General features: G+C 40.6%; 1 protein-coding gene and 1 long non-coding RNA gene across 5 annotated transcripts; one reads left to right on the top strand and one right to left on the bottom strand.

The window, feature by feature from the left end:
• Positions 1–26,085, top strand: LOC134535457 (origin recognition complex subunit 1). Of its 4 annotated transcripts, none has more exons than XM_063374565.1 (13): positions 1–258; positions 6,523–6,650; positions 8,059–8,243; positions 10,453–10,663; positions 13,678–14,102; positions 14,695–14,885; positions 15,809–15,917; positions 16,158–16,328; positions 18,361–18,510; positions 22,754–22,869; positions 23,214–23,369; positions 24,812–24,936; positions 25,314–26,085. In XM_063374565.1, exons 1-13 carry the CDS (start codon positions 167–169, stop codon positions 25,484–25,486), a joined length of 2,232 nt encoding a protein of 743 aa, XP_063230635.1. In that variant the 5' UTR covers positions 1–166; the 3' UTR covers positions 25,487–26,085. The 4 variants fall into 4 exon arrangements, with proteins under 4 accessions (XP_063230635.1, XP_063230634.1, XP_063230636.1 ...); XM_063374564.1 differs by lacking the exon at positions 1–258 and adding an exon at positions 1,412–1,607 and having other exon boundaries at positions 25,314–25,532; XM_063374566.1 differs by lacking the exon at positions 1–258 and adding an exon at positions 3,382–3,464 and having other exon boundaries at positions 25,314–25,532.
• On the bottom strand, positions 11,485–25,532 carry LOC134535460 (uncharacterized). The gene is made up of 3 exons (XR_010075624.1): positions 22,790–25,532; positions 14,625–18,468; positions 11,485–14,082 (listed from the first exon to the last, which is right to left on the bottom strand). It is a non-coding gene; the product is annotated as an uncharacterized LOC134535460 (long non-coding RNA).
• Positions 26,086–27,341: the final 1,256 nt, after the last annotated feature.

The following is a 27,341-nucleotide window of genomic DNA, read 5'->3' as shown; positions in this document are numbered from 1 at the left end:
GTAGTTTTCCCGCGTTATTTTAGAATACCATTCGTGGAACCGAATACTGAACGGTTTTACTTTAACATTTTATTAAATCTGTGCGCGAATGTTGTGAATGTTATTAATAATATTGTAGAGCTGAAGTATTTTAAGTCTGCTCTTGAGAGCAGGCATTTGTGTAATTATGTCATCCAGAAAACGTATAAGTAGAAGACGTTCATTTCGTAAAGAACCTGTAAAGTGGTTAGGTTCCACTACTAAAGAAAATAATTATTTGTAAGTGTTAAAGTAATTTTAGTTTAAACGTCAATGGCAACAATTTTAACTATCCGTGGATTGCTAGTTTTATATTTAATTAATTGAAATGGGTGCGAAGTGTGTGGTGTGATAGTATCGTTATGGTTTCTGAGTTTATGATTCATGGAGGAAGAGTATGGGAGCGTAAACACTCAACAAGTCATTAAGTTACATCAACAACAACAACAACAACAACAACAACAACAATAACAACAATAACAAAAACAAAAATCCATATCACGTTGCTCAATCCAAGTATGATCCTAATGTTATGATCTTGTACACACCCATTCTGTGGTACATAATGCTGCTTTTTTTATTTTATTTAGTATGTCGAAAGATCCTGTACATAACAAAACTTGTGATAAAACAATGATGTGTGATGGTAAGTTGAATTCAAAAGAAAAATATTCCACAATATTCTATAAATGGTCATTATTTGTTTGGATTGTGATATTCTAGTTTTTAGTTTGCCTAGGATCATTGGACTTACTAAATTTAAATAGCAAACATCATGTTCCACAGCATCAATATGTACCTGCAAGTTGATGGAATCAGGATCTCGGGATAAAATTGGATACTTGATACAGAATAGTTACCAAATGTTGCATTTGTGATCACTTTATATCATTGCTACTTCAGTGTAATTAAATCAGAAGAAGATCTATTTCATTTCATTGCCTGTCCAAGCATGTCATCAGCACACATCTATAAATACTTTCTGCTTGAATTTGTATTCTTTACTTAACATGATGCTTGTCACAGCTGTTGCTGTTTCCCTGCCGTCAGGTTCCACACGCCTGTCGTGATGGTCTTCAACGTCTTGTTTCTTTTTTTTTTACTTTGTCTCTCTAGCTGCTCTTTGTCGTTTCCGTGTCGTCTTCGGCTAGCGCTCTTGTTTGTTGTAGTGTGGATGAGCAGAGTACTTGATTGATGTGTTACACTCGCAATTGTGTACAAGGAGTCCTCTTCTGTCTCTTTTGGCCTCTTCTCTTTTAGTCGTCTCAGATCCCTTGCATCTCTCACCCCAGCGTTCCTTCCTCCAGCCCGCTTCACTCCTCCCCTTGCCACCATGCCGCGATCTCCCCGCCCTCTGCACCCTGGCTCTGTTCTGTATCGCTCTCTTCTGCAGGCACGCTCACTTGACTGACGACCGACCTGCGACCGTGTGTTCAGCCTCTTGTCTCCGCGTGTAGCTACGCGAGCATGGAGCAAGCTGCTGCCTCCAGGGCCGCGACACGTCGAGCACGGTTGCTGCTGACCAGCGCCCTCGTGTTCACAGTTCCTCGCCACACTCTGCCCCCGAGGCTGAAGCCAGCGGGACTCACGTGTGCATGCAGACTGGTCATTGCTTTCGTACTGAGAACAAATTTCTAAATTTTAATATTTTAGGATTGCAAACAAATTTATAGATTCTTGAAAACATGAAAGGACAATTTTTTACCTAAGCTAATAATAGTAATGCTGTTAGTTGTTCAACTCTTGTTGTTATGTCACTTTAGACTCTTAGATGCACAATGTTTGAAGAGAAAAAAGTGTGTTTAACTCAGTACACTTGATAGAAGTGAAACTTCTTTGGGAATACAAACCTCGACTTGTTAGTATATCATAACGGGTATACTGGCAGAGAGAGCGAGATAGAAAGAAGACAATTTTCTTAAAAATAATACAGCACACAGATTTTTGCATTTCATTTATTTTTAAAGTATTTAAGAATCCTAACCGTTTTTGTATTTATTAGAAATTTGATTAAAATAAAAATAAATTAATAAATATCAACTAACAAAATTATTACTCACTTCAAAATAAATGCTTTGAATACCAATAATTATTGATAAATTAATAGGTAAACATTAATTAACAATTAATATTACTCACACCATAATGAAAAACTGTGTGTGTTACTGTTTCTTTGAAAAATTCTGCCTTTTGGAATATGCCAATTCTATGAACGAAATATGAAATTCATAACAGCTAGCTCTATCTATGCGGGAAATGCAGAGACTGTCTCAACAGCGCTCTTTACGCTGCTGGTTGAACAAGGAGGAACGCAGCGTGCTGGTAGCAAATATAAAGCTCAAGGCATTCACATCTGACTATAGGATACGTATATCTATTTTCTGAAACAAGTGCATGCGCATCCTCTCTGTTTTATTCTTTCGTTCATCTATCTCTCGGTTCTATTTTTTTTTTTTTGGGCATGGACAGATCATCACACCAAACAAGCTCAGCAACGTATATAGCATTGCACTCTCTTTATATCTCTTTGGCCAGGTACTTATTCTGTCCTTTTCGCATCAGAAAAGTTTCACAACAATGTTTCACGAAAATGTTGCATTAAAATTCGGCCTTGAAATTTTACTCTCGTCGCGCTCAAAAAAGTTTTACTTCAAAAAGATTAAACAATCTTTTGGAAAAAAAAATGTTTTGATGTTGATGACATATGTTACTCATTAATACCTGATACGGACTATTTTAATAAATAAAAATTAGCCTAGTTTGTTTATCGGAATATGAATGTTAATCTTGAAAGGCAATGGAGCTACACAGAAAGTACTATGTGTAGTGTCGTCTCAATCTAACACAGTTGTGTAAAAACAGATGAAGAAGTATATATAAACATAATAATATTACATATAGTGTTATGTTGTTTTTTTTAGTATCTCTGCAGCTAGCTCTATGCCAATCGTATAGCTCTGCACCTAGCTCTATATCGATCAGCTGATCGGTCGCTCCACTGAAACGTCTGTCTTATTATAACTATGGGCGCCACTCTTATGTGTATAATGTCAGGTGTTTCTACAGAATAAATAGTACAATACACATAAGAGAAAATTTGTAAAAGTTTCAGGACAAATAGTTAGACTGTCGAAACAAGGAGAATTGGGATATTTAAACATACATAATACAGACAATAAAGTACAAACGTGATTTCTAGGTCGTATTTAATAAAAACAATAAATATTCAAATTAATAACTTGACATATGGCAACTAAATATGTGTTTTACCATGCTCAGGAATTAGGTTGCACACATGAATACAAATACAAAAGTCCGTTTTATCCCGTTTGTAAAGTTTGTTGTTTTCAGTTTAGGTGCGGCGAAAAATGAATAAATTATCGTATATACTTTCAAAGTTCACTTCAATTAAAAATGTACTGCGGCGTAGTTCATTATATGTGCCGGTAAAACATCGTGAGATCCTATCCCGTTTAACCTCTGGGTATAGGAATTGGATTGTGTATTCAGAGTAAAATTAATTAAAAACACGTCTGTCTTTAGTATGTTGACGTAATTTCACGTATTAGTTTAATGTTTTACATTTGTAGGGAAACAGATATGACGATTTTTGGTTCGTAGACACGGCCTTTGCGATGGAGGAAATTGAGTCAGATATTACTCACGTATTTTCACTCCTAAGATCGCATCAGTTCTGATGCGCCCTATGATAATTACATTTAATTTAATTTAATTTAATTAGCTGCAATTGGGTACAAAGTGCCCGGTGGCAAGCATTCTCCCTACTTCCCCCTCACTCTCCTTCTGAACTTGTCCACACTCCCAGCCGACACACACTCCTCCTCCAGCCTATTCCATTCCCCTACTGTCCTCACGACCATCACATTTTTTACCCTTTCTGTTCTCCTCCTCTCTTTGAAAACCTTCCTAGTATTTTCCTTTCTACTTCTAGGCATTCCCATTTTGACTTTGCCCCCCAGCTCTCCCCATCCTCCCACTCCACTCAGCACCTGGTACATCTTGACCAATCTCTCCTTCTGTCTTCTATCCTTTAAGCTCTCCCATCTCATTCCTATCAACATCTCTGTGGTACTGCACTCCCCCTTCCCTTCTCTGTCCGTTCTCCTCCACTTGCCCTTCACCCATCTAGCTGCTCTCCTCTGCACCCCCTCCAGCTCCCTCTCAAGTACTGCCGTGTATGGGTCCCACACTGCTGCGGCATACTCCGGCATGGGGCGGACCATAGTTTTATAGGCCTTGTCACGTATGCTGCTGCTTCCCCCCCTGAGCACTCGTCCCAGCATGCCCAGGGCCTGTCGGCTCTTCTTCCCTACCTTGTCTACATGCTCCCCCCACCCCAGGTTACCCTGCAGCACCACCCCTAGATATTTACAGCTGTCGGCCTCACTTATCACGTCTCCCCTCCAGCGATATTCCCTCCTGACAATCTTCCTCTTCCTGGTAAACCTGACCACTTTCGTCTTTCCCACATTTATTTTCATACCATTATTTTCCACCCATTCTTCCAGCCTTTCCAGATCCTCCTGTAACCCATTTCTCTCCGCATCCATGTAAACCACGCAGTCGTCTGCAAAAAGCCTAATATGCCCTTGTATCTTCTCTCCGATATCGTTCATCATTATGGTAAAGAGAAGTGGGCCAAGCACACTGCCCTGCGGCACCCCTGATGTAACCCTTCCTTCCTCCGATAACTCCTCCTCCACACGTACCCTCTGTGTCCGGTTACTTATGAAGTCACCAATCCAACCCACCACCCTCCTGTCACTTATAGCTCCCTCCACTTTTTCCATCATTTTTTCGTGAGGAACTTTATCGAATGCTTTTTCAAAATCGATGAAGCAGGCATCAATCTGTAGACCATTATCTACCCCCTCCACCAGCTCCTCCAACAGTCCAGCCAGCTGAGTCTCACACGAGTATCCCCTTCGAAATCCATGCTGTCTCCTGTCAATCCACTTTCTACCATCCAGCTCCCCTACCACATGCCTGTGCACTAACCTCTCCATCACCTTGCCCACCGCCGACGTGATACTAACAGGTCTATAGCTGGCTGGGTCCTCTTTGCTACCCCCCTCCTTGTATATCGGTACCACCACCGCCTCCTTCCATTCTTACGGCAACTTGCCCTCCTGCATCGATCTACTGAATAGCAGCTCCAGGTACTTCACCATGGCTTGCCCCCCCAGCTTTATCATCCCATTCCCTATGCCATCCTTACCTATGGCTTTCCTGCTGTCTAGCCTTTTCACTACTTTCTCAATTTCTTCCTTCCTGATCTCAAGCCGTTTCTCGTGTCGCCCTGTACTATGCTCAGCATGTTTCCTTTCCCACCGTTTTCCCTTCTCGAACACTGACATGTACTGCATGGCCAACAAGTTTGCCTTTTCCTTGGATCCCGCTGCAATTTCACCTTCCTGATTCCTCAAAATTGGTACCCCTGTCCCTGTGCCCTTCGTGCTTCTAACAAACCCGTATAGCTTTTGCCAGTTGCCTTTTGTCCCCTGTACCATCAGGTCCCCGAGATAGGCCTCCTTCGCCTTCTTTATCTCTCTATTCAGTTGCTTTCCTATTTCTTTCAGCTCCTCTGTTATAGTCTTCTTTCCTTCCTTTTTCCCCAGCGCATATAACAGCCTACCCTTCATCTTTAGTTTCCGAATTTCCCTTCCATAATAAGGTGGGTCCCCTCCCACATTAATCCTCTTTTTAGGTACGTATTGCTCTTGAGCATCTCCCACCACCTTTTTGAAATCCTTCCACAGTTCCTGCACATCGATGCCTATGCTCCATTGGTCGAATCTCTCTTCCAGGAACTCCTCCACCCTTGTCTGTACTGCCCTCCCATACAACCATATTTGCCTGCTGCTGCCTTTCATATAATTAATGTATACGTCGTTTGGAAACATCCTTTTTCTTGGATGACCTAAATAGCTTCGTAGAATATCAGATTATCAAGGGATCTCAACCCCGGCGATTTTGACTGTGACGCCACAATTTTATAACTCCTATTCTTAATTTTAGTTCCAAACTCTTCATTATTGCAACTCGGCTTCCCATTGGCCGGAACAAAAACACCGTTAACGTAAATTAACACTTTATAATAAAATCCGACTTCACCCAAAACGTCTTAAAGTGTCAAAACGTCACAAATTTAAAATGTTATTTTTCAACAATAAACACACTTTTATATAAAATCAGTGTCAAAAGCTTAAATCACCGTTAAAACCAATAAGGCCCTAGAGGGGTCTAGTCAATTGCTGCTTAATTGTCAGCTTGAATTATATCAGAGATTCCGACACACGCAGAGACGTTCAATTACACAAAATAAATCGTTCAAACGGAAAAATATAAACAAACAACGATAAATACAATAAAATGTTAGTAAATAAATAGTTTGTTTACATTCTGTGCGTGAAATAGTCATAAATGTAACAGCACAGCAAATGTCCTATGTCTGTGCTAGTGTCAGTTGGGATGTTGTTTCAGGAGGTTTGAGTTTGGCTCGGTGGTCGCCGCGGTGGGGGACTTCGTGCTGGTCCTGAACGCAGATGCGCTGGAGCCGGACACGGTGGACGGCAGCGACGTCGCCAAGATACTGCGGCTGTACGAGTCGGGTAGGTGTAGCCCCACAGTGCTTGTGTACAGGTTCCAGGGGCGTAGCCAGGATTTTATTTTGGAGGGGGATTAAACATTTGGTTATTCACCCACCCCCCTTTACGAAGCGGGGGGTCCGGGGGTCCTCCCCCGTAAAAATTTGGATTTTTACGTGAAAAATGGTGCTATTTTAGCAGTTTTCATAATACATATAACATTGAATATTGTTCTGCTGTAAACATTATTGATTTTGAATATTAAAATAACACAAATTACAATCTCAACTCAGGTAAAAAAAACCTTCCACACATTTCGGGGGGGGATGGATCCCTATGATCCCCCCCCTTCCCTACGCCTTTGACAGGTTCCAAAACACAGTGCGACAATACAGCCGACAAGTCCCCCAGTGAATGTGCAGATGTCGTGTTTATGTGATTAGGTTTGGGTACCTACACTACTGATGGCAGTAGAAACCTTCATCACTTGCCTTGGAGCGTGGCTCAACTCTGATGATATTGATGGTTAGATAATCTTCAGAACGTGAGAGCTTCATTGCGCGACTAATCTGCACCTCAGTTCAGCCAACCCCGCCGCTCGGTTTGCTAACCGACTGGACACAGTGAGCCGTGGTTTGTGGAGCAAGCGTTGTTCGGAGAGCGAGGCTGGCGCAGTCGTAGCAACTCCCCCGTGTGGCCGTTTGAAGCCGTCTTGAGTCAGCTGTTCCCTGGTGCGACAAGGTGCGTTGGCTGGCGGTCCAACGCGCTGCTCACTGTTGCTCTACGAGTCTCCAGTCTGCCGCAGCAACTAGCCCGCCAGTATTGTTCCTCTGAGAATAGCTCTTTCTCTTCTGTAAATCAAGTCATCATATTCTTTCAAAATATATGTTGTTTTTTTTTCCGTGTTATCATTACGTCCAGGTTAAAGATGTTATACTCTACTCTGAGCCTGATAAAATTACATTTTGCTCCATACGTTTTCTATATTTGGTTTTTTGAAGCAGTGGTCTAGCATCAAAACAGATGTTTCTGTGCAAAATTTAAAAATTGGTTTCACAGCACAATTTTTTTGTGGTCTTGTTTGAATAATTTCCCATTTCAAAGTTTTTATACATTTTGAGCTTTAGGTTTTAAACAGTAATATTAAATTTTTGTTTGGTGATTAAATACACTATAAACTTCAACAGTGTGATTTTTCTCCCGGAAGAAATTACTTCATAAGTTTGATTGGAATTTTTAGAAGCAAGTTAAGTTTCAATCAAGCTGCAGTTTGACCAAACTCTTTCTTGCTGTGTTCTGTGGTGTGAGAGGGCGTTGCAAGCATTAATTCAATTACATGCAGTTAGCAACAGTATTTGCTAATGTCTGTGCACAGTGCACCTTCTCTGTGGAGGTTGTGGAGTGACAGTGATGCGTGCACGGCTGTGTTCAGACACCAACGCGGAAGACCCGTACCGCGCCGTGGTGCAGTGGTACTCCCGCGTGCGAGAGCTGCCCAAGAAGACCGCGCTGCAGCTCGAAGGATGCCCGGAGCTGTGCCCCGAGGCGGAGGTCGTGGAGGACACCCGGTCGTTCGACGACGACATCAGCCTGGAAACTGTGTTCCGCAGTTGCAAGGTAGGGGACAAGCATCAGGTACTTCAGCCCTGGGTCGCCGGGCCTGAATCCTGAACTCTAGGAAGTGTAACTGCCGCTGGAGCTCCAGCACTCTTGGTTCCTCACGAGAGTAGGTTAGTCCTCAAGCCCACTAGCGTGGCATTAGAGACGTTAGGAGCCTGTAACCATCACATCACCAGCACTTGTGAGTGGGAAATTTTATATAAAAAAAATTGGTTGTCTGTAAAGTCGGTTTACGGACAATAGTTTAAAGTGACAACGTCATAACAAAACATTGATGAAATGATTGCATACTTTGTGAATAAAATTGAATCATTTTTATTTTAATAATAAAAGAATAAATACTTGAAATTGTTGTAATAAGCAATGAAAACCACATTAACTTTTCACTTCACTTTATTAACAATCGAGTGGAAGAGAGATAGATGCGGCGCAAGCGTTCAATGAGCATAAAGGAACACAGCGTAACAGAACAATGTGCGTAACGGGACACTTTTTCGTGCGTGCAGCCGGCATTCATCGATTTATTAGACATCACGTCAAAAAAAAAAAGAGGTCTAAGGACTGAAGCCATTGAATTTTCCGATAATATTTCACACGCAAATTATGATATAGGTCTTACTGAAACGTGGTTTACGAATACATGTATTAACTTCCATTATTTTAATGACATCTGCCACATATTCAGCACAGACAGAGACCCATCTTTAACTTGCAGGGAAACAGGTGGCGGTGTATTAATAGCTGTTAATAAACATAAATTTAAAAACGTAATATCTACGCATGAATATGATCACCTCGGTGTTGAAGCTATCTAGATAAAAATTGGAACTCGTCACACTAAATATTGAACTCTTGGTAACATTTATATTCCTCCCTATACTATTCCTTCAACTTATGCGCCATATTTTGAAGTTCTAGAAAATAAATTTATGAACAGTCAAGACAACATACATACTTAGTGTCAACACTAAGATGTTGCGCCCACGTGTCCTGGGGGATGATACCAGGTGTGCGTGACGCCTAGAGAGCCCACGGCGTAGCAACTGTTAGTGTGTCCGACACTGAGCGAACCAGGTCAGGAGGATTGGGGCAGACACCAGGGAGCAGAGCTCGAGTCTTATCGCACGCGGCCGACGTTGCGATCCTACTGAGAGTCTCACCGAGTTCGCGTGCTCTTCCACGTCATGGCACCCATTACCATCCATTCTCGAGTAGCGCTGACGTGTCAGACTCCCTGACGTCCTGTTATGTTCCGTCTCTGTAGCCCCTTCAGTTGTACAGTAGTTTATCTGTACTTGTCTTTGATGTTTTTGCTCTGCAGTGACTTTCCTGTCTGTTGTCCCCGCATGTTTGTAGTTTTGCTTGTGTGTGGTGCCTTCCTGCGTCTAGTGTCTGCATGGATGTGTTCTGCACATGAACATGTAAGTGTTTGACTGTCTTTCGTCGTTGCCGCCTCGAAAGTCCTCCCAACTGTTGGTCGACATGTTACAAATATAAACAAATTTTAAAAATAAAAAAAAATACCTGAAAGCCCGGTTAACATATGCTAGTCCAGATTAGTATTTTTGCATAGCAGCTTTGTTTGGATGAAGATAAAAAAAATAATATCTTGTGCTTACGGAGGATGGTTCAATCCAAGCAACCAATTGAACCTTGTGTGTGTGCGTGTTCTTGCTCTAAATTGAGTCATTTCAGATCATCATGGAAGCCTTGAGAAAATATTGAACTCCCAATCGATAATTCATTAACAATGGGTCGTCCCAAGGCAGGCGCTGCTGTGCCGAGGAATTATGTGTTCGCCTGGACGTGATCTTGTCCGAAGTTAGGTTCTTGCAATTCATAACCTAACGGAGTGTGCTTACATAGATAATAAAGGGTGGAATAATGTTCTACATGCCTTGAGTTTAATTTTTAGTGTCTTGTACGGCATGCAAATTTAGGACATTCACATGATTTTCTTTGTTTGGTTGTTGGTTTACCCCGGACTGAGTCTCCGACCCTGGCAGGTGTCGCTCCTTGTTGTGTTGTTCTTGAGCCTCGCCACGTGGCAGGCCCCGCCGGAGTGTCCAGTGGCTGGGTGTATTGTCGAGGGCACACACTTCCCCTGTGTATCTGTAGGTTGGATTGCACCGTGTGGAGTAAGTAATGGACAGTGTGTAGTGGTGAGGTGGCGATGGTGCAGCCCCGCGCCGTGTCGTGGTTCCAGGTGGTGTTCCTCCCGCCGAGCCGAGACCCCCGAGAGGCAGCACGCGAAGGTGGCCCCGCGCCGTTGTTCGTGTGTCGATTCCGGTTGGTTCCTCGCGCCCGCACTTCCTTCGCTCTGGAGCCGGTGTCCGCGGTCGACAAGGGGGGAAACTTGAAAACACTGCGACGCAAGATATTTCCGTGCGACGAAGATTCCACCCACGACTCTCCAGGTAATGATGACAGTGATTTGTATTCCAGAACCCACGTCTGCTGTGAGTTTATAGATTTTATTTCTGTTTGTTTTTGGTGTGCAAAGATTTGTAAAATAAAAGTTCCTCTTAATATTCTTTAAGGTACATTTTGAAGAAAACTACCTATCGTAGCCGTTACCATGGTGCGACTTCTTGAAAATTTCTATGTAGTTTTTCGTTTTATGGTCTGTAGACCCCAAAACTATTGTCGACTCAAAAGTTTAAAGTTTGGACATGATAACTGCCGTAATTTTGCATGAATCACGTGCACACTGACAAAAAAAAAAATGGAAAATCTCAGTCAAGGTCATTAATGGGCAAAATTCCACCAAAGGGGTAGATATGGAGAGGTTTTTTAAGAATAGAAAAATTGCTAAAACTCCCATGATTATACAAATTTAGCATTCATTTGAATGTATTATAACTTGGAGTAATACAAGATAAGCTGTTTACAGTTTTATTTTATTGTCAAAATTATTTTTCTTAATTAATTTTTAATATTTATGTTATTGATTTAAATGTAAAGATTTAAGCATAACTAGATAGAGGCAACTTAATGTAAGCCATTCCATTTCACCATGGTTTAGACGTTGATAGAAGGTAAGTTCTGATTTTTAACTATATATTTTTTGACGTTATTCCGTAATATTAAAGAAGGGTTTGCTCAAAAATTAACGTAAAAATTAATGTTAAATTAATCTCTAGTTTGGCACAATTACCCTAAAAGTTAATGTTTTGACCATTGAATAACTATAATTTATAAGTTGTCCAACTGCATATATTTTCGGGTCAAATATCATGTTAAAGGAATACAAGAATTGTTTAGAGCCATAAATAGGTGTTGATCATTACTGGCATTAAAATATAAATTTGAAACCACTCAGAAATATCAGAATTGTATTTATCAGTAGATAGCAAATGCATTTATTATGTAAGGCTTAAAACTAGACAGAATCTGAGACACCTACACCAATGACAATTTAAAACTTTATTGTTAGTTTATTCTACTACACACTATGTTCCTCACAGTTTCCTTATAAGTATTGAAAGTTCAAAGATGCTAGACACAGCTGTGAGTGCTGGTTACACCGCTCTGCTGGTCATATTTAAAACTGAACACATTCACTGCACCTCCAGTCAGCACATGAGCTGCGAGTACAGATCACTACAGGGAACAGTCTGTCGAAGTGAGTCTCGCTGTGACAACAACTTTTGTTCATAATATTTTTTTTACACAACCAACCATTATAACAAGGGGTTGGAAGAAAACATGGGTCGAAAAAAAAATAATAATAAGCCCCTAAAATAATAACACTATCGAATCCGTTAAAATTGTTTGTAAATCATATAAATTTTATGTAAAACTTTTGCCTAAACTGTTTTTTGATAAAACAAAACATTGAAGCTAGGGGTTTAAAAAAAAAAACAGGTAAAATAAAATAAAAAATAATTTTCGTACCATGTACACCATTAAGTCCAATCTGTTTTTTTTTTATGTTGAACCATAAAAGATTATCTATAACTTTTTTCCGAAATTTTTTTTTTTATTCGACCAACAATTATAGCAAAGGGTGGAATAGAAACAAGGGGCGAAGGACAAAAAAAATTCATAAATTCCTTAGTATGTAAAGTATAGAATATATAATAATTGATTGCAAAACTTCTAAAAACTATCTAAAACATTGGTCTGAACTCTGAAGCAATTTTTGATTACAAGAATTGTTACCGTAAAAACAGAGAGGGTTGTAATTAAAAAATATGTACACTTCCTTACTATCATATGTGTTCAATTTTTATATGCCCACCCACGTATTAGTACAAGGAATAAAAAATTGTTTGATCAAAAAATTCACTACTACCTTGGTAGGCATAATAGAAAAATTGTTTTTAGCTATTTAATGCTGAATGCATTGAGTGAAAATCATTAAAAATATTTTTACTGCATGGGATATCAACAAAAATTACATTATGTTTTTAAATTGTTAAACAGTTTATTGAAGTTTCCAGAACATTATCCAGAACAAATAAGTTCTTCAAAATTTTTTTACATCTATAGGATGTATCGAAAGGTTTTTTTTTTTTTGAACGTAGGAGGATTCAAAAACTTAAAATTTTATTCTGAACTTTAGCTAACTTAAATTTGATTTAAAACTAATAGAACTGATGAGATCACATCTCAATTCACATGCAGTTTCTTTTATAGATTCAATTGTAAGAAACTTATTTATGTTTTTGTATATACTATAACCAAAGTAGGGAATTGTTACATCTGTACACTTAACCAGTCATTTGAATAAGACAAATGAGCAATTAGTAAATACACTAAATATTAATCATCTTAATATTTACTGTGGTATAGGTTTGTTACTTGTTTGTGTCAAATTGTAATCTCTATTCATAAGTTTTAGTATCACTACATAGTATAAAACAAAGTTGCGTTCCTCTGTCTGTCTGTCCCTATGTATGCTTAGATCTTTAAAACTACGCAACTGATTTTGATGCTTTTTTTTAATACATAGAGTGATTCAAGAGGAAGGTTCATAAGTATAATACATGCATAATATAGTAGAGAAACACTGATAATTTTAGAGGTTTCTAATGTGATGTCGTAAATAAACACATTTTTTTGCACTTACATTGCAAATGCTGGCTGAACCCTACGAGATAGATCAAAATAATGTACTACAGTATTGTCTACAAAAAAGTCTCTTAGGGATAACCCACAATAACCATTTTTTATTCTTTACTTTTTACGAGAAATAATGCAGATCTCAATGAGTAAACAGAAAATTATAGGTCATAGACATACAAACAGAAATTGTGTGTCATTTCTCTATGTCTACCACACTGTCTTAAAAGCGCTATCCATTTTGCCTTAACTTGCGGACAATATATCACCCTGTGTTCAGCCCGGGTACTGCAGCTAGTAAATATATAAAGTGTGTTGTTTATTTCAAATGTTAATGCACATCGTACATGTTTTATTCCGACAGAGAAAAAGAAACTGCTGAGTCCTGATAGAATAACTGGACTGCAGAGTGCTAGTTCAGACAGCGGTGACAGCGGCGATGAGCTCATCAAGTCCAGCTCTCACAGCAAGCGTCGAAGGAGACGGCTGTCTCGTTCCTCCCCGGGAAGCAGCAGCAGGAGCGCCGGGGTCGCACCCGGGACGCACCAGTCCTCCGCCGGGAAGACGGGACACGGACTGAGGGGTCCCGTTGCTGAAGCGGGCGGGGGTCGCCGGGAGGAGCGGTCCACGCCGTCCGTCGGCAAGAAGAGGTCACCGGGCTCGCGCCAGGCCAGGCGGGCACTGGGGCTGGACTTCGAGCTGCGGCAACGCAGAGTGACGGACAGTGACGAAGACAGCGACAGCGACGACGTCACGAAGCAGTCGACACCTGCGAGGAAGGGAAGTAAGGTAGGGCTCACGTTGGGCGTTCCTCTAGTCTACACTTCCCTGTCAGTATTTATTTTGTGCACGCTTAGCTAATGTTTTAATGATTTACACTTTTTTTTTTTTTTCAAGGTTTCCATTTTTTCTTCTGAAATTTCATCCCTCCCCTTTCTCACCAATTACAAATTGTGTGCATGCCTTGTCTTGCTTCATGTTCGAATCCGTCTTTGCAAACTTATCGATGGCATTTTGAGACAATTGTTTGGCTTTTATCCTGAGTTAGTTCAACCCATCATTGATAGTGTATTGCAGCTCAGTTATTAATTGCAGCCATGTTTTATTACATTAGTGATTTAAGATAAAAATGTAATTTTTCTGAAGTAAACGAAATGGAAGATACAATGTTAGGTATGACGTATGACCATATGAAAAACCAAAATATGGATGAACAAACGTCTATTTACCGTTGGCTGAGAAAAATTATATCTTCGAACGTGCTGGAGCAACAAATAAAATAACTAAGCATGATTGGCATTATGAATGTACCTAAAGTAAGAGATGACGTCTCGGGAGCAGGTCAAGCCGGAGGTAGCGTAATGCTGGTGCCGGCATGCAGGCTGCGTCGAGGGACCACACGCCCGGCATGCCGCAGCGCAAGTGCTCCGTGTCGACCCCCTCCACGGTGCTGGAGGAGGCACGCTCGCGCCTGCACGTCTCGGCCGTGCCGCAGGAGCTGCCGTGCCGCGAGGAGGAGTTCCGCAGCATCTGCCAGTTCCTGCGCTCCAAGGTGCTGGACAGCGTGGGAGGGTGAGTCGCAGGCCGAGCGAGCCTCTCCGTTTATTCCTGCATTCTCGCGCCAGTCACATAGCTTTCCGAGCTCACTTTGTAGACACTTACTTTGCTAAGTACTGCCAGGCTGGAAGTTTATGTAATCAGAAAAAAAAAAAGACGTGTTATTTCTTATATCAGATTGGTTGCTGCTGATTTGATTACTGTTTTGTTTATGTACAGTAGTAGAGTAAGATATTGTACATAAAAAAAAACATTTATATATTTATATTATTAATTTTTTTTCAACCACCTATACTCACGCTGTTGCACTTACGGCTTGCTACAATTGGCTCAACATGTGCTACCTGCTCGTAGCGTAGTCTACACGCTAGAGTTGGGACGGGGACTGATGCAAGCTATTCGTAACAGAAACCTTGTTAAAAAAATTTGCCTGTTCTGGTGGAAGTCCAGCTGTGTTTTACATAATGCTGTGGAACTATTGTAGCCTGTCAGCAAACACTCCTTTACTATCAAAGTATTAATAATATCTGCTCTTATATTTTTCCCCCCCCTTATTTTTCAAATTTATCCTGCTTCTGAAAATAACATTGCCCACTTTATAAAGACAAGTACAATTTCATAATTAAATACGGAAAAGAAATTTTTATAGAAGCAAAGCTGTACTCAGAATAAAAACAAATTGCAGCATGACCAATCAGCTCATTGTGCAGAGAATTCACATTACTGTGCTTAGTATTGCTAAATTTTTGTCAAAGTGTATTTGTCAAATTTTGTTTCATTTTTTTTGTCTACATTGCTGTTACTTACTACAGTTTCGAAGGAAGTGGTTAGTGCAGTGGCGTGAGTGTGTGGAGTGTGTGAGGGAAAGCGGTTGTAACCGAGTGTTGACAGTTGTCGGGGTGAAGGAGGCGTGCACTAACGGCCGTGTGTGTGCCCAGGTGCATGTACATCAGCGGCGTGCCCGGCACGGGGAAGACAGCCACGGTCCGTGAAGTGCTCGGCTACCTGCGCGGCGCGGTCCGTGCCGGCGAGCTGCCTCAGTTCAAGGTGCTGTTCACCCGGCATGTGTCCCGTGTTGAAGCTGGCCTGTGCGAGTGAATCAAGTTCAAGTACAAATATAGAATAGTTATCGAATATGAATACAAACATTAAAATACTTTTTCCTTTCAGCATTTCTTTTGATAGTTTTTAGTTCCTATTTAATCTAACACTTGAACACAATGTTTTGTAATTGTTCTAGTGTTGAAGGCTGGGGTTGGAGGTCTGTGTGTGTGTGTGTGTGGGCAGCTGGTGGAGGTGAACGGCATGCAGCTGACGAGGCCCAGCCAGGTGTACGCGGAGATCCTGCTGCAGCTGACGGGACAGAAGCTGAAGGCGGAGCAGGCTCAGCAGATCCTCGAGAAGAGGTTCAAGACCCCGGCACCAAGACGCACCATGACGCTCCTGGTCGTTGACGAGGTATCTCGACGCAGAGGAGCATCCAAGCATACTGATGCTGAAGAAATTTTTAGTGGTGCACCGATATGACTTTACCGATTACCGATTCGATTACCGATTATGAGAGCAATAATCGGCAGATACCGATTCAGTTACCGATTATAATGAACAAATTTCTTTGAGTGTAATAATGCACACAAAAATTTTATTCCCATGTGAATTTAATAACAAGATTAGGTAAAATTGAGAATACAGTTATAATAACAGTACAAAAGTATATAAAATACACTATTAAGTCATTGCAAAGTGTAAATTAAATTAACTTCTATTTATATTTGTTATTGCAAACAACTTGAACTACAGTCTAATAATTGTAATTTACAATGGGTAAGCTTTTGTTGCGGAAAACTAGCATTATTATCGACTATCACATAAGGTTGCATCGAGAAATTACCGTTTAACAATGTAAACATGTTGCTTTATTTTGTTCACTTGAGTTTATAGAAAAATGTTTCCACACTTCACTTTTTTTCTCCGTACTCGCCATTTCACTATAATTATAAAAAAAAATGACTCAAAACCAATGCTAGCACATGTGATTTTATTTATGTTGACTGAATATATCAAATTATAAATACGTTTCCACTTTTTACGTCACATATAAATAACACAACAACGGATAATGTTACCAAAGATACCCATAATGAGTTTGTAAAACGCAGTGATGAACTCTAGAAGGTATCGGGACCACGATTTTGAACCGCTACTACGACTCGAAAAGATCGATTGTCATAGAATCCACTGCAACTGCTTGTGGTATTTTGATTGCGTGCCATCTATTTTACGTCTCTGGCTATAGGTAATGTACAAGGCCACTAAACAAAAATCAGAACAAAAGACGAAACGTAAATAAACGTGTAGGAAAAATGTACTTTTTATTGTTTGAGGCAATGAGATTTATTAAACTTAACTAAATATCTGTAATCATATGATGGAGTTAGATGAATTTTGTGATATAAACAAATATTACCGTATTTCATCCTAAATTGAGTAACAAAATATTACACGGTAAAAACCTACTTAATTACGCCGGGACGTAGATAATCGGCAAAGTAATCGTTAAGATAATCGCCGTTTACAATTAATCGGAAAGTACCAATAATCGCCGATTACGATTCATCGGTATCCGCATCGGTGCACCACTAGAAATTTTTATTTAATGAACGTATTCAATTTAGAAATTTAATTATATGTATTTTTAATATTTTTATGTATAGTTGTGAGTTAATTTTTTAAGTTTTATATTAATATTTTAAAAAATGTTAGTTTGAAATCATTTCAGCAGTGTGAAGGCTATAAAACCAAGTACACACAGTAACTTTAATCTGATTTTTTTAAAATTTGTTGCAGATCAATAGTTAGTAGTAAATGATTTGTGGTGCAATAATAAATGCAACGCTTGTGTTGTGACCATGGATACATTCATGATAAGCAATACGCGTATCCAATCAGAGCACAAGTACAACTCAGTGACCGTCGCTGCTAATGCGACAAGCAATATGAACGTAAACACAGGAGGTCTCTCGACTTTTCCACGGAGGCGTGTTACTCATGTGGCTAGGGTTACGTTACGGATGACTCCATGTGTGAGTGCCGGGTTAGGTTTTGTGAGTTATACAATATGCCTGAGTTTGTCTACTGCTTAACAAAAATTATAATTTTGCTCTGGTTCAGTAGTATGCAAATTAGGAAAATTACTCAAACTATGCAATGCTGTTTTACCGTGAACAGCCGCTGCTAGCCTACTGCTCTCTGCTGTCTCGACCTGCTTCTCGTCACTGCGATGCTCACGTGCAAAAACAAACTTGCGCCGTGTGAGACTGTCAAATGGCACTGTAAGATATGTTTGAAATACAACAAATGAAAAGCTAATACAAACTTTAACAAAATTATGGTCAACAATTAGTATTAAATGAATGTAAACATCTAGGTAAGTAAATAAATGGACAGAGGCCAAGCCAACTCCAAGTTGCCGCACCGTGCCTTGTTGCAGTTGGATCTCCTGTGCACGCGTCGCCAGGACGTGGTGTACAACCTGCTCGACTGGCCCAACTACAGCACGGCGCACCTGGTGGTCATCACCATCGCCAACACGATGGACCTGCCCGAACGAAGCTTCATCAACAGGGTCAACAGTAGAATGGTGTGTGTCGACTTATGGACATTTGGTTTTTGTAAATGGTATTATTGTGGCAGTTCTAAATAACCTTAGGAAAAAAAAAATTCTTTGCAAGTTATTAATTTTTTTGTAATTCATTTTCAGGAACAAATAATGTACCATGTATTGATTTAATATAAGATGCAAAGTACTGCAATACAGGGATGTAGCCACATGGGGCGGCATGGGGCGGTGAAACCCACACTCGGAAATCGCCGACCCACACTAATTTTATCTAAAAACCATATCTCTATTCCTGGATGTATGGCAAGGAATGTTATCTCCTTGTTGCGCTAAGCAGTTTTTGCCGCCTGGCCGGAGCTGGAGGAGTGAATATGGAAGGGGGATGAGCTATTTTTAGACAGTCTTGCTGCGTGTGATGTGCCGCTGCAGAGAAGCTCTCTGCTACTTCCTTCCTACCCCAAGTCTCTACGTTGCTAGGCAACCATTCCTCCCCCTCTTTCCTTACGTTGGAGGGACAAAGACAAGGTCAAACACTCCGTGCCGCCTAGCCTGGCTCGTTTGCCGCCGCGCGTCTGATGATTTAGAGATAACAGTGCCGCCAGGCGTCAACAAAGGACCTTCCTATCTTCCGTGTTAAGTGACAAGCAAACCACTCTACTGCACCATCAAAAGTGACATGTAGGCCTATACTAAAACATTAATCTGTTGTATGAGTGTCAGAGTGGATAGGTCAGTTGGACTTGTGAAAGTTTTTCTTTGTTATTGAGAGAAGGCTTGTGTATTATGAGGTGATGAGTATATTTACTTGTTACTTCCAATGGCCTATTTCTAGAGTGCCAAAGGAGTGAGTGAAGAATTTGTGACAAATGGTATACTAATAAAACTTTTGTGAGAAAACTAACATAAATAAGCCATTAGTTTTAGTAATAACATTGTCGGTTCTGTATTTATTTTAAGATATTCACAAATGGCTTTCTTTTACAGTAGTGTAAACATGTCTAACAATGGGAAAAGAAATCAGACAATTACAAAGTTTTTCGTTTCACAACCAAGAAAAAAACGGGAAATTTTTCTGGACAGTGAGAATGTTCATTCTGAGGAGACTACCAAATCAAATTGTAAAGTATCAGAGTTAGAAAACAAGTGCCTTGTGACAAACACTGCGCCTATTGAAGACCAGCAAGCACACTAACACCCTCAACTAGTTCTGCAGTTGCAGTGGGACGAAAACAAGCAGTCACATTTAGGCGAGAGTGGAAAACTAACAGAGCATGGTTGGTTTACAACACAGATGCTAAAGGTATGTTCTGCTTGCTGTGTCAAAAATTTAACAAAACTCCTTTTGATAGAGATACTTGGACAAAATCCCCATGCACTCGTTTGCGATTGGAAAGTGTTGTTCGACACGAAAATTGTGCTGCACATATTGATTCACTTAAACTTGAATTGCAAGCCAGCCTTCATGGTCCCATCAGTGACAAAATACAGCCAAGCATGTGTGAGGAAGATCTCATGAAAGCGTTTGCATGTCTATACTTCTTGTGCAAAAAGAAAATTCCTCATACAACAAACTTTGAGCCTATTTTGGACTTGGCATGCTTTCTTGGTGTTCCCATCAAAGACACAATTCGTGTAGCAAAAAATGCTAATTACTGTAGTAGAACATCCATTCAAGATATGGTAATTAGTTTATCCACTGTGATAGAAAATGAGATCTTGGGCAAGTTACAAAATGCACCATTCTTCTCAATTGAAATTGATGAGACTACAGATTCAGCTGTAGTTGAACAATTAGTCATTCATGCACGTTATGTTGACAGTGAAGGTGTCCTGCAAAGCAGTTTCCTGAAAATTATTGACATTCTCAGTGACTTAGGAAATAGTGGCCTTAGTGGTACAAAAAATTGTACCTCAAATTTGCAAGGTGTTGCCCTGAACTCTGTTAACATTTCAAATGCTGTTATATCATATTTGCATGATAGTGATCTATGTTTCTCAAAGCTGTGTGGTATTGGAACAGATGGTGCACCTGTTCTTACAGGTAAACATAATGGGGCAGTTAAAAAGATAAGAGAGAAACAGGTAGAAATTCAGCAACAGCTAGGTGTAGAAAATGTATGTGAAGCTGTTGGTGTACACTGTGCAGGCCACAGGTTGAATCTGGCTGTATCGCAAGCTGCTGAAAAGACCCTTGGAATAAAAAAATTCTGTGACATTATGAGGCAGGTATTTGACTTTTACCAAAACAGCTCTGTCAGAAGTGCTGGCCTGCATGAATTACAGTGTCTATTTCCTCAAGATCCACAAGGCAAGGTCAAGCAGCCTAGTCATACAAGGTGGTTGAGCTATGGAGAATGTGTACTTCGGATGAAAGATATTTATCCAAGTGTTGTACTTAGTCTTGAAAGGGAATGTGAAGAAAGAAATGATGCAAGGGCTCGGGGTCTGTGTTCTTATGTGACTGAATTCTCATTCATTGCAACACTGCTGTTAATGTGTGACGTATTACCCATCATGAACCGTCTTTCTAAAATATTTCAACAGGAAAATGCTGATTTGAGTATTGTGAAGTCTTTTGTAGATTCAACGATCAACAAACTTCAGAGACTGAAAGATTTTGAAGGATTAAATGAGAGGGAAATTGCATCATATTTGGAAATGTGTGCAAGTAAAGGTGTCTCAGTTCACACCAAGCCAACAAATGCTGCTCATTTCAAGAACATTAAATTACAGTACCTCCAAACACTAATTGAAAACATTCAAGTCAGATTTACCGATTGTGACATTCTAACATGTTTTTCCATTTTTAACCCTACACATCTTCCATCTCCTCATGACCATCGCTTTGATGTGTATGGAACAGAAGCTATAAAACTGTCGTCTGCAAGATTTGGATTAGAATCAAGACTTTGCCTACAAGAATGGTGTGAAATCAAGCAATACATGGCTGATAACCACAGGAAAAAGACTTGTACAGAAGTGGTCCACTTTCTTTGCACTGACAAAACAATTGGCAGTTTGTTTCCAAATATAGCCAAACTCGCACAAGTGTACAGAGTCATTCCACTTCACACAGCTGACTGTGAGAGAGATTTCTCTCAAATGAAGCTCATAAAAACTGACTTGAGAAACAGACTGAGTGAGTTCACGCTTGATTCCCTGCTTCGCATTTCGCTGGAAGGTCCAGATGTCCAAGACTACCCATTTAAAACTGCAGTTCAGCATTGGGCAGCACAGAAGAACAGAAGAATTCGCTTGAAATAGAAGTGAACGTTAACGATGGTTGAGAAAATTTGGTTAAATTTAAACGGGGGTGTTGTTTTTCCTAAAACAATTGACGTTAAAGTTGTGGTATTTAATTTGCTGTGTCGCCATTTTTTTGCAGGCAACCCACACTCACATTTTCCTAGCTACATCCCTGGGAATAAAAAAAATTTGGAACTTGTATTTGTGAAGATGCTAGTTTGAATGCCAGCTTGTGTATCTTGATTTCAGTTAGAATCATTCCAAGAAAAACTCTGGGATGGTTTATCAGTGTTTTCCCGACTTGTATAGTGTTTCTCCGTCACTGAGCACCACGTGGCCCAGACAGCCTTGCTGTTGGTCGGCACACGAGACGGCAGGTGTGTGCAGGACACATGGCCTCCTGCAGTCAGAGCCCGGCACTCGCGGAGTGTGCCCGGTGACTCGCCCCTCCGCGGGACCCGGTGCCCAGTGGTCCCCGTGGAGCCACTTGTACCTTTCTGGTTGTGCCTCTCTCTTTCTCTGATCATGAAAGGTTATGTTTCCTCTGCAATGTAGGTTTCTTTGGGCCTGACTAAATGATTTCGTATGTTTCACAGTTTGTATTTGTTTGTCTCTTTGGTGTTTTGGCCGGTCGTAAAATGCCAGTCATCGGAGTTTGGGTCCGTTTGGATTATCGAATTTTAATTTCCAATAATGTTGGTTGGCCTTTCAATTTTATTTAATTTTGTTTTTAAAGGATGTAATCTTGTCTAGAGAATTGTTTGTTCTGAATCTGTAAAAAATTACTGTTTGAATGAATGTTAGGTTTGCTATAAATTCCAGTCTGTTTCTTACAGTTATTTATGTTTATTTATGTCTGGTTCTGTTCGTGTGGATGAGAGCAGGCGATGGCTGAGCGACCGCCCTGACCTCGTAGGCACAACGGACCGTGCTTCAAGAACGGTGCATGTGCTGATGTTCTGAGGGGACCTTCTCTGATAAATAGACAAGGTGTGCAAGGAAAGAGTGTTTGTTCCAGGGTCTCACCAGGATAACGTTCCAGCCGTACACTTACGTGCAGTTGCAGAAGATTGTGATGTCGCGACTGCAGGGCCTGGATGCGTTCGACCCGGATGCAGTCCAGCTGGTAGCTCGGTGAGTGAGCCCCGCCCGCCGCGCTGCGTCCACAACTGCAGCTAGCTCTGGGTCAGTGAGTGTCAGGAATTTCATCAGTTAATATTGCTTTCGTCAGGAAAAATAAGTTCCTCAAACAGTTGTGTTTTGTAAGATAAATTTATCTGCGAGTAAAAAAATATGCATGAACCTCGCATACTTTAGTAAATCAACTACAGTTTTTCTACTAATATTTCTAATGATGATGGTGAAGTATTGATTAATTTTAAAATAATTTTTTTCATTTTATCGTTAAAGAGACGATACTCGCTTGTTAATAAATCGGCTGTGCTCGGAGTTAGTTCGGTGGACCTGTGTGGTTCCAGCAAGGTGGCAGCAGTGTCGGGGGACGCTCGGCGGGCGCTGGACATGTGCAGGCGAGCCACAGAGATCTCGTCTTCGTGCAGCGAGACGGTCTCCATGGACCACGTCAGCCAGGTGCTGCAGGAGATGATAACTTCGCCCAAGATCCAGGCCATCAGGTACTGGCATGTCATCAGTTCACCCACGACACGTCATCAGCTCCATGTTCGTCACTTTGAAGCCTGCTCGGCACCCGGGTTCGAACCGCCTGCAAACGGCGCTAGGCAAGACGGGAAAACATATCGTCATTAAAGGTGGAATCCATTCTGTTATGGATTAAGAGTGTCTAGTGTGAGTTAAACACTGAAACCTACCTTACACAGGCAAACAAAAGATGTATCAGTGGGTAAAGTAATTATATCAATTTGTTTATCAAATTTATTTCAACCATATATACACTAGTAAATTTAGTAAAATGACATATAGGTGCGAACAAAGCAAATGCCACCTGCTCATTGGCTACTGACTTGTGAGACCTATCAACTGGGATGCTTGCTATTCGATACTTCTTTGGTTGAAGGTTTTTCATTGGCCCATAGTCCTTCAGATAAACTGTTAGCCAATCACAGTAGCAATATAAAGATACATGCATTTGGATTCTAGCATAATGCAAAATGAATCTGCGAATTTTTCCTGTGTCTGTCTACTAGTAATAGAAATAAGAAGCTACCCGTTCCTTTTTTCTTTCTAAACCACAACCCATGCTTTTATTTATTAAAAAAAAAAGTGGTTCACTGTAAACAACAACATACAGTGCTCATAAACACAAGTCTGGATAAAGAAAATTAACTTTCAGTCATCAAACAAAATAAACAAACCACTTAATAAATACTTTAACACTACCAACTTTTAAATATTTAAAAGTTTACTTAGGAACTTTGATGCAAAAAGGCAAAAATGTGATCAACATGAGCTAAAAGACTGATAGTTAAAACATTAAAAAAATTTCAGTCACTCTACAGCCATCAACAAAGAAAAATATATAAGTTTTAAAATTCAATAAAATTCTAAACTGTGTCAAAATTCCAAAGATAAAATATAGCTTTACGAAAAACGCAAACAAAGTTAACTACCAGACAAGTTTACAGTTAAAACTGCTCAAGGCTCAAAACTTGCCCGACCCCCTTCATCGTCTGGCCTCAGGCCGCCACACTTTTCTCTGATAGGCTCGCTCGTCGAGACCAGCGGTCTGGCCCCAGCTACCTGCTGCCCCCTGCACCGTGCTGTCGCTGCAGTGGCACTCGCCCCGGGCAGGAGGGGTGGCTACCCGGGGTACTGCCTCCCACAACCACGCTGAGCGGTCACGCGTCTCGCGTCTGCTCCTCGTACAGCCGGGCAGGACAGTTGCTTCGCCACGTCCGGCCGCACACACGACGACAATTGCTAACACTAAACAAAAGAAAACTGGCCGATAAAAATTAAAGAACTGGGGCCCGTGATCGACGTAATACTCAAATACATGGATTTTCTCTGGTGTTTTAACTGCTACTTCTTGTATATTACTATGGTCGCTGCCGTGTCTTAGCGACAGACGGTGCGTGATGTGATGGCTGTGTCTCAGGAGCTGCAGCGTGCTGGAGCAGGCCTTCCTCCGGGCCACGGCGGCGGAGGTGTCTCGCACGGGGGTCGAGGAGACTGTGTTCAGCCAAGTGTACCAGCAGCTGTGCACCCTGTGCCTCATCGACAGTGAGTCTCACAGCCAACGCTTGGTCTTCAGAATGTTACCTATGTATTCGTTTTTTTGTTCAAGAACTTGTAAATAAGATACACCAACATCATTTATTGTCGAGAGACCTTATTTTACTGAATATGCATGTGATATTTGCCAACTGAATTGGTAATCGTCTGTGTAGAGTTTTACAATTTGTAATTAATCAGAACTATAATCTGTCAAGGCACATAAGTGCATCAATGGGTTAAAGTAAATTATTTTGTAAAAGTATTGTACATATAGTTTGATTTATAATTTTAAAAAAAAAAGTAAATATATATTAAATTATTTCCAATGATTGGAAGAGGCCGGATGCCGGTGGTAGTGCAGTGCTGTGTCGTCTCTGTCACAGACCTGACCAGACCGTCCGTGTCGGAGGCGTTCGGCCTGTGCGCCCGGCTCGGGGCGTGCCGGCTGCTGCTCACGGAACACGCCCGCGCGTCGTCCTACCAGCGCATCATCCTCAACGTCAGCGTCGACGACGTGCACTACGCCACGTCCCGGCAAGACATCGCCGCGGCGTAGCGACGCGTTCCTGGTCTGTCCTTGTGCGAAAAATAACTGTAGGGTTGGTTTCCAAACAAATTTCCTCCCTTCGCTGCCAAGTGTCTATTCACTGCAAACATCGGGAAAAAAAATTGTACGAAGTTGAATCATTCAGAATTCACAGGCTGTTTGATTAATGACTGCCTAAACATATTTTAACAAATGCAAGATAAATTAAACTGGTGTACGTGTTATATTAAGTTTCAATTTCATTTGTTCAGATCTTTGCTCTATTTTAAACTCTGTATATTACATTCTTCTTTCAGTGAAGTTTCATAATGTGCTTATAGGACCTCTGTATGAAACATAGTAGTAAATGTTTCCTGTCCGTCGCAGCCTTGTTTACGATGTCTGACACAAGTCACACGTGGCTTGAGGGGGCAGTGTTTCGTGACGCTGTTAGTTTCCTTAACTATGTATATTTCTTCAGTTATTTCAACTATAAAGTAAAGGTAAAATCTGTATAAATAAGTATACATCATCATAAGCATTAGACCTGAGTGTCGATTACATATTCACATTCATTTATGAGTATGTACAAATGTCTTGACAGACAATAGTAATTTAAAAAAGAAAAATGTATTAAAGTATTTCCAATTATTTTTATTATGTTCAAGAGACTGAATACTGGTGGTTGTGAGAACAATATGTTCCGACATATTTGTTCTTCGATGTTATAATTAACACATCTGAATTGTATCTACCAATCTCTAAAGACAGTTATTGTTCTTGGTAAAAATCCTAGAAAACGTGGTTAATATCTACGTGTGCATGATTGTGTGTGTCTCTGTATACACATACTTAGAAGCTAAAAACCACTCACTCTGAAAACAATATGTCCAGACTTGAAATTTGGCTCAATTTCTTCATGGGCATCTTGTAAGAACATATTTGACTAAAATTAGCCCCCAGTGTGTGTGTGTGTGTGTGGGGGGGGGGGGGGGTTCAGTGTTTTAAAAAAAATCAAAATTTCATGTTTTTCAACATTAAGTTCTACAAAATTCATTGTTTAGCACAGGCAATGCCGGGTATTTCAGGTAGTAAAATAAAGAAAGGGAAAAAGGTTGTTTTGCTAAACTTCACAGCATCATTTTGGACTGTTCTTTGATAGTAAAACCTGTGTTACAGGTTAGAGATCCACACACGTAGGAGAGTGCGGCCTGCTGTGTGAGCAGGGCCCAGGGGCCTTGCAGGGGGTGAGGGGTGAGGGGTGAGGGCTTCCTGCCTGGTCTGCTCACAGACTATTTGTTTGACTGAAAAAACTGACAAACTTTGAAGAATCATATTCTTTTTCAAGAGCAGAGTCAATCAAGTCAGACTCAGGCAGTTGTTTACGGTTGATAGAACACTTGCAGTCTGGCTGATGCCCATAGTGCAGGTCTGGAAGTCAACAGTTTTCAGGCCTCTTTGGTCAGATATTTCTCTCTCTTGTTATTGCAATTCTAAATTTTGTCTTATATGGTTTCTAGGTGTGTGAGAATACTTTTTTTTTTGTGTTTCTCCATTTAAGTGAAAGTCGATCACTTAAATATTTTGCTAATATAAGACAAATCCATATAGATACAACTTTGAATGTTTGAGTTGGTGTTTATTCAGAACATCCTGCATACCACACACAATGGAGGAAACAAGCAAGCTATCACACTGCCACTGAGAACTCCTATGCAGAGGGGTTAAAGAAACTTGTGCAGCATCGCGAGAAGTGCTTGTAATTGAGTGGAGACTGACAATATGAAGTAGATAATGTAGTAAACTAACACTGCCAATAAAAACTCTTTCTCACTAGTTTTTTTTTTTTTTAATGACGAACTGTACTTGCTTTACAGACAGACAT

Source organism: Bacillus rossius, chromosome 8 (assembly GCF_032445375.1).
Source record: "Bacillus rossius redtenbacheri isolate Brsri chromosome 8, Brsri_v3, whole genome shotgun sequence".
Lineage (NCBI taxonomy): Eukaryota > Metazoa > Arthropoda > Insecta > Phasmatodea > Bacillidae > Bacillus > Bacillus rossius.
The sequence above is the reverse complement of the archived record's forward strand: the minus strand, read 5'-3'. Positions and strand labels throughout refer to the sequence as shown.